Source organism: Raphanus sativus, unplaced genomic scaffold (genome assembly GCF_000801105.2).
Source record: "Raphanus sativus cultivar WK10039 unplaced genomic scaffold, ASM80110v3 Scaffold0092, whole genome shotgun sequence".
NCBI lineage: Eukaryota > Viridiplantae > Streptophyta > Magnoliopsida > Brassicales > Brassicaceae > Raphanus > Raphanus sativus.
The window spans coordinates 42322-54466 of NW_026615413.1; the positions used below are offsets into that span (position 1 = coordinate 42322).

The window sequence follows — 12145 nt, forward strand, 5'->3', positions numbered from 1 at the left end:
ACTCGTCGTTTTCCTCTTCATCAACATTTTTTATTTCCTCGCTTGCGTTCATCAGCCGCGTATATTCGTCAGTCCTGTTATCCATGCTATACATGTTTCTTTCAGTGGTAAAAAAGTCATTTTCTAACGGGTCATCTGAGCGTAGATCCCCAAGGATTCTTCAGCTTGCTCAGATATGTCATCCACATAGAATGCTTGATTATCGATTAGGGGATGCTAGATTAATTTTTCCATGTCAAAAGTCATTGAAATGTCTCCAATGTTCAAACGTAATCGTCCTTCCTTTACGTCAATTATCGCTCCAGTTGTGGCTAGGAAAGGCCTTCCTAAAATAAGGGGATACTTTGGTTCATGCTTGTATTTTAACACAACGAAGTCCGTAGGTATATGACAATTGTTTATCTTTATAGGTACGTCCTCAAGTAGTCCTTCTGGTACTCGAACAGATCTATCAGCAAGAACCAGAGGGTTATTTGGGTTGGTTTAAATTTGTCAAACCCAAGGGATATAGCAACAGAGTAAGGCATAAGGTTGACGTTGGAGCCTAGATCGCAAAGTGATCTATCAAATCTTTTATCTTTTATGTTGCAATCTAGAACAAAACTTCCAGGGTCAGGTGTTTTGATCGGCATTTCGCCTTGGATTATGGCACTTACATCTTCAGAAACTATCATGACACTGTTTTCCGATGATAGAAAATTTTTGGACACCATGTCTTTCACATATTTCTTAATCGGAGGTGAAACTTTTATGGCATCGCTCAGTGGCATTTCAATTGTGATTTTTTCGAGGGCTTTCTTGCAAATTGCTTTATCCAATTCTCGTTTTGTCTGCGATGTGTTGGGAGGGAAGGGTGTTAAAGGTTTGTACATTCTCTCTACTACCGGTTCGACGGCTGTCGTTCTCGGTGTAGTAGGTGTAGGACGTCGATCGATGATTGCATCACCACGTCGATCGATGTTCTTACCCTTCCGTCGATTGATATCTTGTTTACTTTGTCGATCGATAGTTGCATCTTCATTTTTATCATCGCTGGGGTTAATCGGTTCAGAATCAACAAGATTTATTGGTTTGGATCCACATTTTTCAGTTCTCTCTCTTTCAGCGAATTCGCCATTGGAAACTCTTTCTCTTGTAGTTGGAACAAGGCGTTTCCCGCTCCTTAAAAGTACAGAGCAGACTTGACGTTTTGGGTTTGTGTCGACCCTTATAGGGAGACACTCTTTTTCTCTTCGGACAAACCCATCGTCCTGGGAAACTCGGCTTTCCAAAACTTTTACATAATCGCTCAAAGCCTTAAATTTCTTATTAAAATTAGAGCACATGGAATCTAATCTTACATCAACATCCAGGACCGTCTTCTGCTGGCCTTTCAAAATTTCTTCCAATTTAGATTCCACAATGCTCTCATGAGTATGTTCTTCCTCATGGCTTCTTGTAGACCTCATGTTTATCTGCGGGTTAGCAAGTTTTTGTTCGCAAAAGAAAATTTGATCGATGAGGTATACATGTTCTTCTTCATCTCCTTCATGTGAAGAGGTCTTGGATATCTGATCTCCATTGGAAATCTCCATCTTTCTCCTCCAGAGATCAACCTTCGCGGTACTAGTGTTGGTTGCCACATTTTCAATTAGGATTGTGGCTTCTTCAGGGCTCCTAGTTTTGAAGTTCCCTTGCTTTGCAGCGTCCAAAGTTGATTGGTACATCAAATCGAGACCTCTGAAGAAAATATTAAGTAGTTGAATCTCGAAAAATCCATAGTGGGGGAAGTCTCGCTGGTAGCCTTTGAATCTCACCCAAGAGGCTTTAAAAGCTTCAGCAGTGCCTTGAGAAAAAATATAGATATTATTCCTAATTTTTTCAGTCCGTGCATCATCGAAGAAATTTTGGAGAAAGGCACTTTTGATATCGCTCCAGCAAGTCAGAGATCCTGTCTGCAACTGTTTTAGCCAGCAGGTCGCATCCCCATCAAGAGAATGCGGGAAGAGTTTGCAGAATAGGTAGTCTTCGGAAACTCCCAGCATCTTTATGTTAGACACAAAGTCCTCAAGTGCTTCGATATGGTCTATGGAATTTTCATGAGGGAGACCATGAAAGGGGTTTTTACCTGCTAGAGATAAATATTTTGGTTTTAATTCAAAGTCTTTCCTTTGAATCGCTGGTGGGCGGATCGCAGACCTGTTGGTGTATAACCGATCAGGTCTGTTGTAATCTCCAATCGTTTGGTAACGCTCCAGTCCAGCATTCAAAACAACAGCTATTCCAACAGGGATTGGAGTCCTATGTCTATAATTAATTTGGTTCGATGCATTGCATACTTGATCCCTTTTATTTCCTAGAACTACTTTTACATTATTGAAATTCGTAAACACAGTCTTACCTGCTTCCGGCTGGTGGGCGTCGATCGATGTGTGTAAATCAGGGTCAATCGATTTTGGTTGACCGGTATCGATCGATTCCAGCAGTGAAGTGTTGATCGTCTCGTTCGTCAATACGTCGCTCGATAATCGCTCGATAAGCTCATATCTGCGCCGATCGATTGTCTGGCCGAGACTTGTGTTCTTCTCCTAAGTACCTTTGTCAGCAGGAAGGTGAAAAACTTTTCAGCAACAGAATGTAAAATCTAGACTATATTATAAATTTAATCTACTGGTAATAAGAATGAGTCCCCGGCAACGGCGCCAAGTTTGATATCAATCAAATTACCCTAAGGAGTGAATTACCTCTCTCAAATAAGAGATTCAATTGTAATACTTAGGGGTCGAATCCACAGAGACTCAAGGATTACACAATAGATTATATAGTCTTCGAATTAAAGCTAGAAAATAGGTTTTAAACAGTAAATTAAATGGTATGAAAGGCAGTTGCTCGATTGATTTGATTTGAGGTTGTTAACAGGAAGAAAGGTAGCTAGATTCAGGTATTATCACAGGTTTGACAAGTTTGCAATTTATTTAGGGTTTTTAGTATTCATAGTTCTGAACTCAAACTGTTGGTTTAATCAAATGATTAACTTCGGTTGGATCTAGGGTCATCAACTCTCGTTCGATGATCATAAGAAACTGTTGATCGATAATTCAATGGAACATCGATCGATGCACCTTTCACAATATCGACCGATACAACCCTAGTTGCGTCGATCGATATTGCTTCCAGCGAGCCTTAAGATCAGGTTTGATGGGTTCTCTAATCTAACTAGGAACAACTCTCGTTTGTTCTCAGTCAGATTAGAACATACTAGTTTAGTTTTTAGGAAATTGCTAAGTTCTCACTTATCCAAATTAATCCTAAGATCTAGGTCAAGGATGATTAATCTCAAACAAAGTATTAAGAACAACTAGATGAAGAACTATATTTTAAACACCCTAACAATGGTTTATATGCAATACATGAGTCAACCTTGTGAGAAACCTAAATCTAACAATGAGACTACTCAAACATATTCATAAGAAATATTATGATAGTCTGAATAATACTGCAATAGAATAAATAAGAGAAGAACAAAGTAAAGAAACAAAGGGAGTTCAAGATCTTCCCTCTCTCAAGGTGCTCAGATCTCTCTCTCCAATCCTAAGCTTTCTCTCTCTCTAGAATAGTATGAAGCATAGCAGCCAACAATGGCTTAGAATACAGTAAAATAGGGTTTCTAGTCGTCCAAGGGCATAAGGGTAATTTGTGGTTACTTCTGGGCTTCAGTTGGTCATAAAATATACTCAGCCCACATTCTGATCTCCCTGTCGATCGACATGCAGTTTTCTGCATCGATCGACATACAATCCTCTTCTCGACAGCTTCCTCTCGCGAGGCAGACTGACCACTCTTTAGTAAAATGGGCATATCTTCTGCTACAGGATGCTGATTGACCTCAGACCACTGGCATTGGAAATCTAACTCAAAGCTATATCTTGTGTCTAAAGATGGGCTAAATCCAACGGTGGGAAGGTCTCCATTGAGAGCTAAACATCGGAAGTGTCTGTGCAGTTCTGCACTGCGAAAGACTCCAAAAGGCACCAAAATTACCTTATATCTCCAAATCATCCCTGAACCTGTAAATACTCTAAATAGAATCCAATACATAATAAATAGTATATAAAACACTTATATACCATGAGTAAAAATAGGTAAAATTCATGGTATATCACTATGTATGAAGTGGTGTAATCAAGTGTCATGCCAAACATGTTCTTCATTGCATCTGTGATATGTTGCGGATTCAACCCATCAATGATTCCAACACGATCTATGAAAAGTCGATCAATTTACTTCGGAGTACAGTGTTTCCGCTGAGTGATTGTGTCTGCGATGGAACATGTATGAGTTTCCACATACTTGGTTACCCAAAACGTTTTAGCCCCATGTTTCACACTTGCTCTGACCTTCAATTGACAACCACTAACACGACATGTTGCCACAAAGAGAGTTTTCGTTGACTTGTATACTCTGAAGGAGAATCTACGCCTCACCGCTGTCAACCGCAACTCTAAAAGTAGTGCATCCCTACTATCAAAACTCTGGTTGACATAGGTTCTGTCTGCAGATGATCCTTGTCCTTCACAACCATATGTCCTTGTAATCTTCAAAACAGATTTCATCATCTTCTTCCTCATCCTCGTTTTCAACCTTTCCATATTCACTATAATCCTCAGCATCATAAAAAGCTTCAGCGACAACAGGGATGTCAGCATCCTCTTCTCCATCATGATCCTCAGATTCATCCCTTCCTCACCTTCATCCCCCTCCTCATCTTCATCCCCCACATCAGCTTCATCCCCCTTCTCAACTTCATCCCCCTCCTCAGATTCATCCCCCACATCAGCTGTGAGATAACAAACTAAGTCCCACATTGGAGAATTAGACAAAGAGTGTCTAATATATAAAGAGATGTCCAACTCTAATAGTATGAAGCCTTTTGGAATGGAAACCAAAAGTAAATCCATGCGGGCTTGCCATTAAGGCCCAAAGTGGACAATATCGTACTAATCGGATGATATAGAGTTGGATATGGGCTCACACAATCCCAACAATTGGTATCAGAGCGGTTGACGAGAAATCTGCAAGAAGACCTAAATACCCTTCGAGAGATGAATGGGTATATCCTATGAGTTAGGAATGATGAGAGGTGTGTGCGGCAGACATTAAGTCAGAAGATTCTGAAAATCAGTTGTGGGACACGAGATGAATGTGATCCTTAGTTTGAGGGGGAGAATGTGAGATAACAAACTAAGTCCCACATTGGAGAATTAGACAAAGAGTGTCTAATATATAAAGAGATGTCCAACTCTAATAGTATGAGGCCTTTTGAAATGGAAACCAAAAGTAAATCCATGCGGGCTTGCCATTAAGGCCCAAAATAGACAATATCGTACTAATCGGATGATATAGAGTTGGATATGGGCTCACACAATCCCAACATCAGCTTCATCCCTTTCCTCTGAAACCGTTCTCATCTTGCTAGAGCTTGATACATAAAGACGTACTTCATGCGTTTTAGTTATCTTGAACAAGTTCTGAACTTGTCTATCACTTGTAACATGAATAGGAGGAAGGTTTGGAGCCACTCTGTTGTAATGAGTAGTTTAACTCCACAGACTCTGTGTTCATGTCCAGATTATAATCTTCTTGAGCCATTGCAACAAGATCAGCATGTGTCGAACCTTCACTCAAAAAAACATTCTAGCTACTTTGAATTGATCAACCACAAAAATCCAACATCCATCTTTCAACAATCATTCTCCATACACTGCTTGTAACTGACGGATCATCTGAAAAAGTCAAAATAAAACACATTAGCAGACATATAACAAAGAAAACGAAAGTTTATTAAAGATAGATCTGGATGACTTCAATATAAGTCGTCCAGACGACTAAACTTTAAGTCGTCTAGTCAACGCAGAAGTTATTTTTGCAATTGACTTTGAAATATGTTATTTGGACGACTGAAAAATAAGTCGTTTAATTTATTTTGGTTAAAAAAATCTCCAGAAAACCTAGACGGCTTACATTTCAGTCGTTATAGGTTAGTTTGCATTTGACTAGATTATTTCGGAAGTTTGACTTTCCTGGACGACTTACATTTTAGTCGTCTGTCGGAAAATTGAAATATCAATATTTTATTAAAACTCGACGACTTACATTTCAGTCGCCATAGGTTAGTTTTGCGATTGAGAAATAAAACTTCAATATTTAATTATATACGGACGATTTACAATTCAGTCATCCGTCCGACGACTTATATGTAAGTCATCCACGGTTTACGAGGTTGACCAGAATCTCGGAATAAAATCCTGGAAGACTTAAATGTAAGTCGTCGGGCGGACGATTGAATTATAAGTTTTCTATATATTGAAGTTTAATTTTTTCAATTGGCAAAACTAACTTATGACTATTGAAATGTAAGTGTTGAGTTTTAATAAAATATTGATATTTCAATTTTTCGAAAGATGACTGAAATGTAAGTCGTCCAGGAAAGTCAAAACTTTTGAAATAATCTAGTCAAATGTAAAACTAACCTATGACGACTGAAATGTAAGTCGTCTAGGTTTTTTGGAGATTTTTTTTTTAACCAAACAAAATTAGTCGATTTATTTTCATTCGTCCCAATTGACAGATTTCAAAGTCAATTGCAAAAATAACCTCTGCGTTGACCAGACGACTTTCAGATAAGTCGTCTACAGCCAGACGACTTAGATTGGAGTTTTCTGAACTAACATATCTGGAAAAAATCTCGATTTCATACCTTAAATTGGTGAGATAACTTCCTTAACACACATAAAAGCATCAGCAACGGCGTAACTCTCAGACTCGATAACCCAAGTAAGTGTTTATATTATTTTATTATTTTCAATTTTGTTCAGTTAAAAAAGAGAAAAAAAAGAAAAAAAAAAGCCAATCGCGGGTTTCCACGTAGCGTAGGATCCGCGCACAGTAACGAAATTGTCGGAAGATTGATCCTTCGCTAAGGATTAAAATGGCACGTATTCTTAAATTATACGGATCCTATAGATTATTATAATGATTTTAATACTAAGGATTTTGTTAAAAACTAGTGTTGTGGGTGGTCTAGGCTTCTCCAAGCACACAAAATCTCAAACTAAAGTGACCCACCCAGAATCGTTAGCTTCTATGACTCACTGAACCATAAAAAATGTTGAATCAAAATTTTGGGTTTTTTTTTAGCTGAATGTGGAGAGAAAGTGAGAGAGATATTGTGTTTAGTTTATAAGAATGGAGAAAGAAGCAGGGTAAATCGGCTTTGGAAGCATTAAGAGCTTCAAATTAGTTGTTCATAGTGATTGGGGTATTGATGACCATGGCAATTTTGTAATTACTGAAGATGTTGAGGGTGAAAGAGTAAAAATGTCAATTTCAAAAGAAAGAAAAGAGTTGATGACATTTTCGTGAATTATATGGACTTGTAAGGTGAATAGGGCAAAACTAATTTCCAAAAAAAGGAGGTTAGTTTGGTGTTTGACTTTAATTTTTAGATCAATTTTGTAAAAAGCCATTTATTTATTGGACATGGTATATAATTAAATTTCAATGATATTAACATAAATATATAGTATCTTTGGATATAAATATTTATTATTGAGATTTCTTACTCATATGATTTTATTAACATTTGTATATTCTATGTAACAAAAATTTAAACCATTGATCTCAGAATTTTGATGTGATATTTTTCGATGAAAATTTCAAAATTAAATATTAAGGTCTCAATACTTTATTTCAATGCAAATTCCAAAATTATCATATTTATGTATTTTAAATGGTACATATAAACGGTACTAAAATTGATATATATATATATATATATATATATATATATATATATATATATATATATTATTTAATGTGAATGTCTATTACATAAAAAATCATATTAATATAATTTTATGTTCATTTGTATCTTATTTATAATAAAAAACAATTAAGCCACTGATCACAAAATTTTCAAAGTAATTTACAGCTGTTTTAAAAATTTAAAATAGAACATATAATAAAAAATATTTTTTAATTATACGGTTAATATGATTGTTAATTAATTTCAATATAAAAAAATTTTAAAAAATGAAGAAGGATACAAAAATTGTTACCAAATCTTTATTATCTATAATCATTAATTGTCATAAATATGTAATCATATTAGGTAATTTCGTATATTTTATTTAAGAAAAGAATACTTGCTATTAATATTTTGGATTAATATAATTAGGAATGTCAAAGAGGTCGTCCCGTCCCATCCCGTCCCGTCCCGCAGCGGGATCGTCGTCGAGCGGTTCAAAGCGGGTCCGGCCCGCGGGGGCTGCAGTCCCAAAAGCTCTGTCCCAATCCCGTCCCGCCAAATGCACAATCCTTTACGGGCCGACCCGCAGGACAACATTAATGTAGTGCTGCAGGACGCTTCTCGATGCTGCAGGCCGCTCAGTATGCTTCTTGACGCTGCAGGCCGCTCCAGCCTGCTCCAGTAACATACCTAAGTGCATTAGGGTGAACAAAATATGAGTAGACTTACAAAAAATTGAAGCAATGTGGAGCCATCTTTATAGAGTTTCCACTACGACATTCTTAAGTTGCAATGTTTGGTGAATAAAATATGAATTGTATAACGTTAGACTAAGACTATCAATTGATTAATTATCAATGTTGTAGTTACTTGAGAAAGAAAAATGAGAGAAATACACATATACAAAATAGCTCTGTCAAAGCTAGTCTTGTAAACTCTCAGTCTCACACAAGTCTTTTTAAAATAACAAACTGTAAAATAAGAACCATAATAACAAACTCATTTCACGAGAGCAATACCAAACTGTAAAATAAGAACCATAATAAAACACGTAACATGTAAAATAAGAACCAGCAACTTGTTATAAGAAACGAGAACTTGAATTGAAACACAAAACCATAATAGAATATCAAACAGCAAGTCAGAGGATATCAAATAAAACCAAACACCAAATCAAAGCTGCTAATACTAAAAGTCTTTGAAAAAAACAGCAACTCAAAACACCAAATCAAAAGAAACAAATGCTGCTTCTCTCTGTGTCTCCAAACAAGTTGAGCTGTAGCAGATATCATAGGAAAGAGTTACAAAAAATATGTAGTAAACATCTACTTCAGCAAAAAGTAGAAAAGCAGAATAAATAAGAATACCTAAGTAGACTGATGACTGGTTGTAAGGCACCACCAGCGCGGATAACCTCTTTCTTGATGTCAGGAGACGAGTGGACAAGATTTCCAATTGCCCCAATCTGATATTTCAGTAGTATATTAGAAGGAAATATACAAAGCAAACCAATTCCAAAAAAGAAAACTAAAGCAAGATAAAGAACCAACCGCTTCGCCATGCACAGATGGATCTTCTGACTGAAGCATCAATACAAGCGTGGGCAAAGTTTTCAACTCAACAATCTACAAATATGCTTTCAATGTAAGAAACAACAACGTGTCAATGTAAGCTCAACAAGTAGTACAGATATGCAAAGCTCTTAAACTGTGAGTTGCTCGTGAAACAACAACGTGTCAATGAAACTAGAGAAAAGAACCAAATCACCATCATCAAATAATTAAAGTCCGAACCTAATCCCTTTGCTGCTGGTTGTTGATTGGATCTCAGGGATAACTAGAGTAGCATTAAGAAGACGTGAAACAGCTACAACGTCAGGAATCTACAGAACATGACCAAAAAGTAAAAAAGCCATGAGAAGTGTCACAATTGATTGAAATGTCAAGAATCAAGATAATAAGAATCTTCATGTTCTTACCGAGTTTCTAATCTCATGGAAACCACTTTGTATTCTAACGAAAACAAAACAGTTTGTCCTTGCCGGAAAAATACAGTTTGTCATGGAAACCACCTTGTATTCTAACGATAATACATATTGCCGAGAAGTACCGGAGCTTATCGCCGAGATAGAAGTACCGGATCTTATGCCGTCGCCGGAGCTCCATTTCTTGTGGCGGCGACTCGTCTTCCTCTCACTCTCTCTCTCTCTCTGTTTCAGGTGCGGGACATTAGGGTCAACCGCGGTTTCGTTTGGGCCGTCCCGCTGAGAACCCACTCCCGCACAGTCCCTTCCCGCTAGGCCTGCAACATTGCGGGATCCCAAATCCTAGGCCCAATACCGCCCCGCCACAGGTTTTAACGGGCCTATCCCACGGTCCAAGCCTTCGTTTGACATTCCTAAATATAATGTTTCCTATTAATTAGATTTTGGACCAATATTTTTTTCAATTGATTCTTAAGCTGACACGTAAGATAGATTGACATCTTAATTAAGTGACAAGTCAGCAAAGCTCTTTTGTAATTATGGCAAACTTAAGGTTACAACTTTTAAAATGTTTTTCTAATAATATATAGGGGATGAGTATAGGTCAAAGCATGTGGTTTAGGGTTTAGGATTAAAGGTTCGAAATAGATATGGTTTGATATAACTTTATACTTTTATATTTAATATTTGTAGTTTAAATTTTAAAATATTGTAAAATATTATAATTTTATATTGAAAATATTAAACCCTTAGACTAAAATCAATCAATGGTCATGAAAAAAGCAATAGAAATTCAATTTTAATTCTTTTCAATTTGTTTTAAGAATTGCTTAAATTTAAAGATATATTTACGGGTTTAAATCAAATTTAAAATGGAATTTTAAATTAAATATTTTTTAAATGATTAAAATTTGAGTTTAACTCCAAACTATAAATCTAAACCTTAAACTTTAAATAATTAAGATATATCGGATTTTATCTTTAAAGATAAACTTTGTAATTTTTATAACTTTATAATTCTATAGTTTAGGATTTGAGGTTTAGATTTAAGAAAATATTAAAGTTAGAGTCTTGTAAGTAAGAATTGTATAAGTGATTGTAAGAGAACATATATCTCAAGGTCAAGTTAAAGTATCAATTTCAAGAAACTATACACATTCAGTTGATTTATATTCACTTGATATTGATAAAATGAACTTCAATATAACTTCTTAAAGTACTTGAATTCAGTTTTCCGATTTTAGGGTATATTTGAGGTATGATTGATTTATATAAACGATACGGTTGAGTTATTTAAACGATACGGCTGAGTTATTTAAACATTTTCTGATTTTAGGGTATGTTTGAGGTATGGCTGAGCTATGTAAACGATACGGCTGATCTATGTAAACGATACGGCTGATCTATGTAAACGATACGGCTAAGATATATAAACGACACGACTAAGTAATGTAAACATAGCATAAATCAAACACAAAATACATGGGTGTGTAATGTTTTTTACATAGAAAACCAAAAATACAATTTTTCTACACCATTCCGGTGATAACTCGTCCATGTATCCAAGTTTCAGTGAATTCCTTTGTATCGTCTCTGCTGAATCTGTCACTTTTTCTTCTCTTTCATTCTTTTCTTATTCAATTTTTTTTCACTCAGATCTGAAAAAAATATTAGATTATCCAAATACGGGTATCAAATCACAAACAAACTTAATTAAATACATCACACAATTGCCGATTTGGGTTTTTTGGAATGCATCTACCTTTTTTTTTTTGAACACTTGGAATGCATCTACCTTTTCTCCTAGGAATGCACATTTCTTATAGTTAGGTTTTCGGAGATTGGCGGGAAGTAACTCAGCCACAATCTTATATAATAAAGTTGGCTTTTTTCTCCTTTGGGGAATAATGACACCTGTCTCTCTAAAAATTTCAGATATCAAATGATTTCGATACTTTTCTTTGGGCTGGGCCATTCTTCTATATTTCTGGATTTAACTAACTCCATATGCCCTTATGGCAAAAAAACCAACCCTCATATCCCTTTTCTATTCTTCTACCCCTTTGTAGACCCCACTTTCATTACAAATACCAAACTATCCCTTCTTTTCTTTAATATATTTTTTCTACCTCATTTATTTTTCACTTAAATAAATTAACAATCATATTGACAAAACAATTTTAACCGATCAGAGAAAACTGGGCCCACATGTCTTTAAATTCCTTACCTTCTTTCTTCCTTGCATCGTGAAGTTATCTCCTTCCTCATCCTCTATTGGATTTTGAAGTTTTTTTTTTTGGACAACGGATTTTGAAGCTTTAAAAACATGTGTCCGTTTTTGATGATTTGTTTTGTAGAATATCATTTAAATATTA

The 12145-nt window shown here is 35.9% G+C and overlaps 1 protein-coding gene and 1 long non-coding RNA gene across 4 annotated transcripts; both read right to left on the bottom strand.

Annotated features, from left to right (window-relative positions):
* Positions 1-404: 404 nt before the first annotated feature.
* On the bottom strand, positions 405-2024 carry LOC108830659 (uncharacterized). The gene has a single exon (XM_018604252.1). It carries the CDS (start codon positions 2022-2024, stop codon positions 405-407), a length of 1620 nt encoding a protein of 539 aa, XP_018459754.1.
* A 6065-nt stretch (positions 2025-8089) lies between these two features.
* Positions 8090-10138, bottom strand: LOC108830660 (uncharacterized). Of its 3 annotated transcripts, none has more exons than XR_008939487.1 (5): positions 9765-10138; positions 9580-9668; positions 9337-9422; positions 9154-9251; positions 8090-9062 (listed from the first exon to the last, which is right to left on the bottom strand). It is a non-coding gene; the product is annotated as an uncharacterized LOC108830660 (long non-coding RNA). The 3 variants fall into 3 exon arrangements; XR_008939488.1 differs by having other exon boundaries at positions 8090-8476; positions 9337-9411; positions 9765-10136; XR_008939486.1 differs by having other exon boundaries at positions 9337-9411; positions 9765-10133.
* Positions 10139-12145: the final 2007 nt, after the last annotated feature.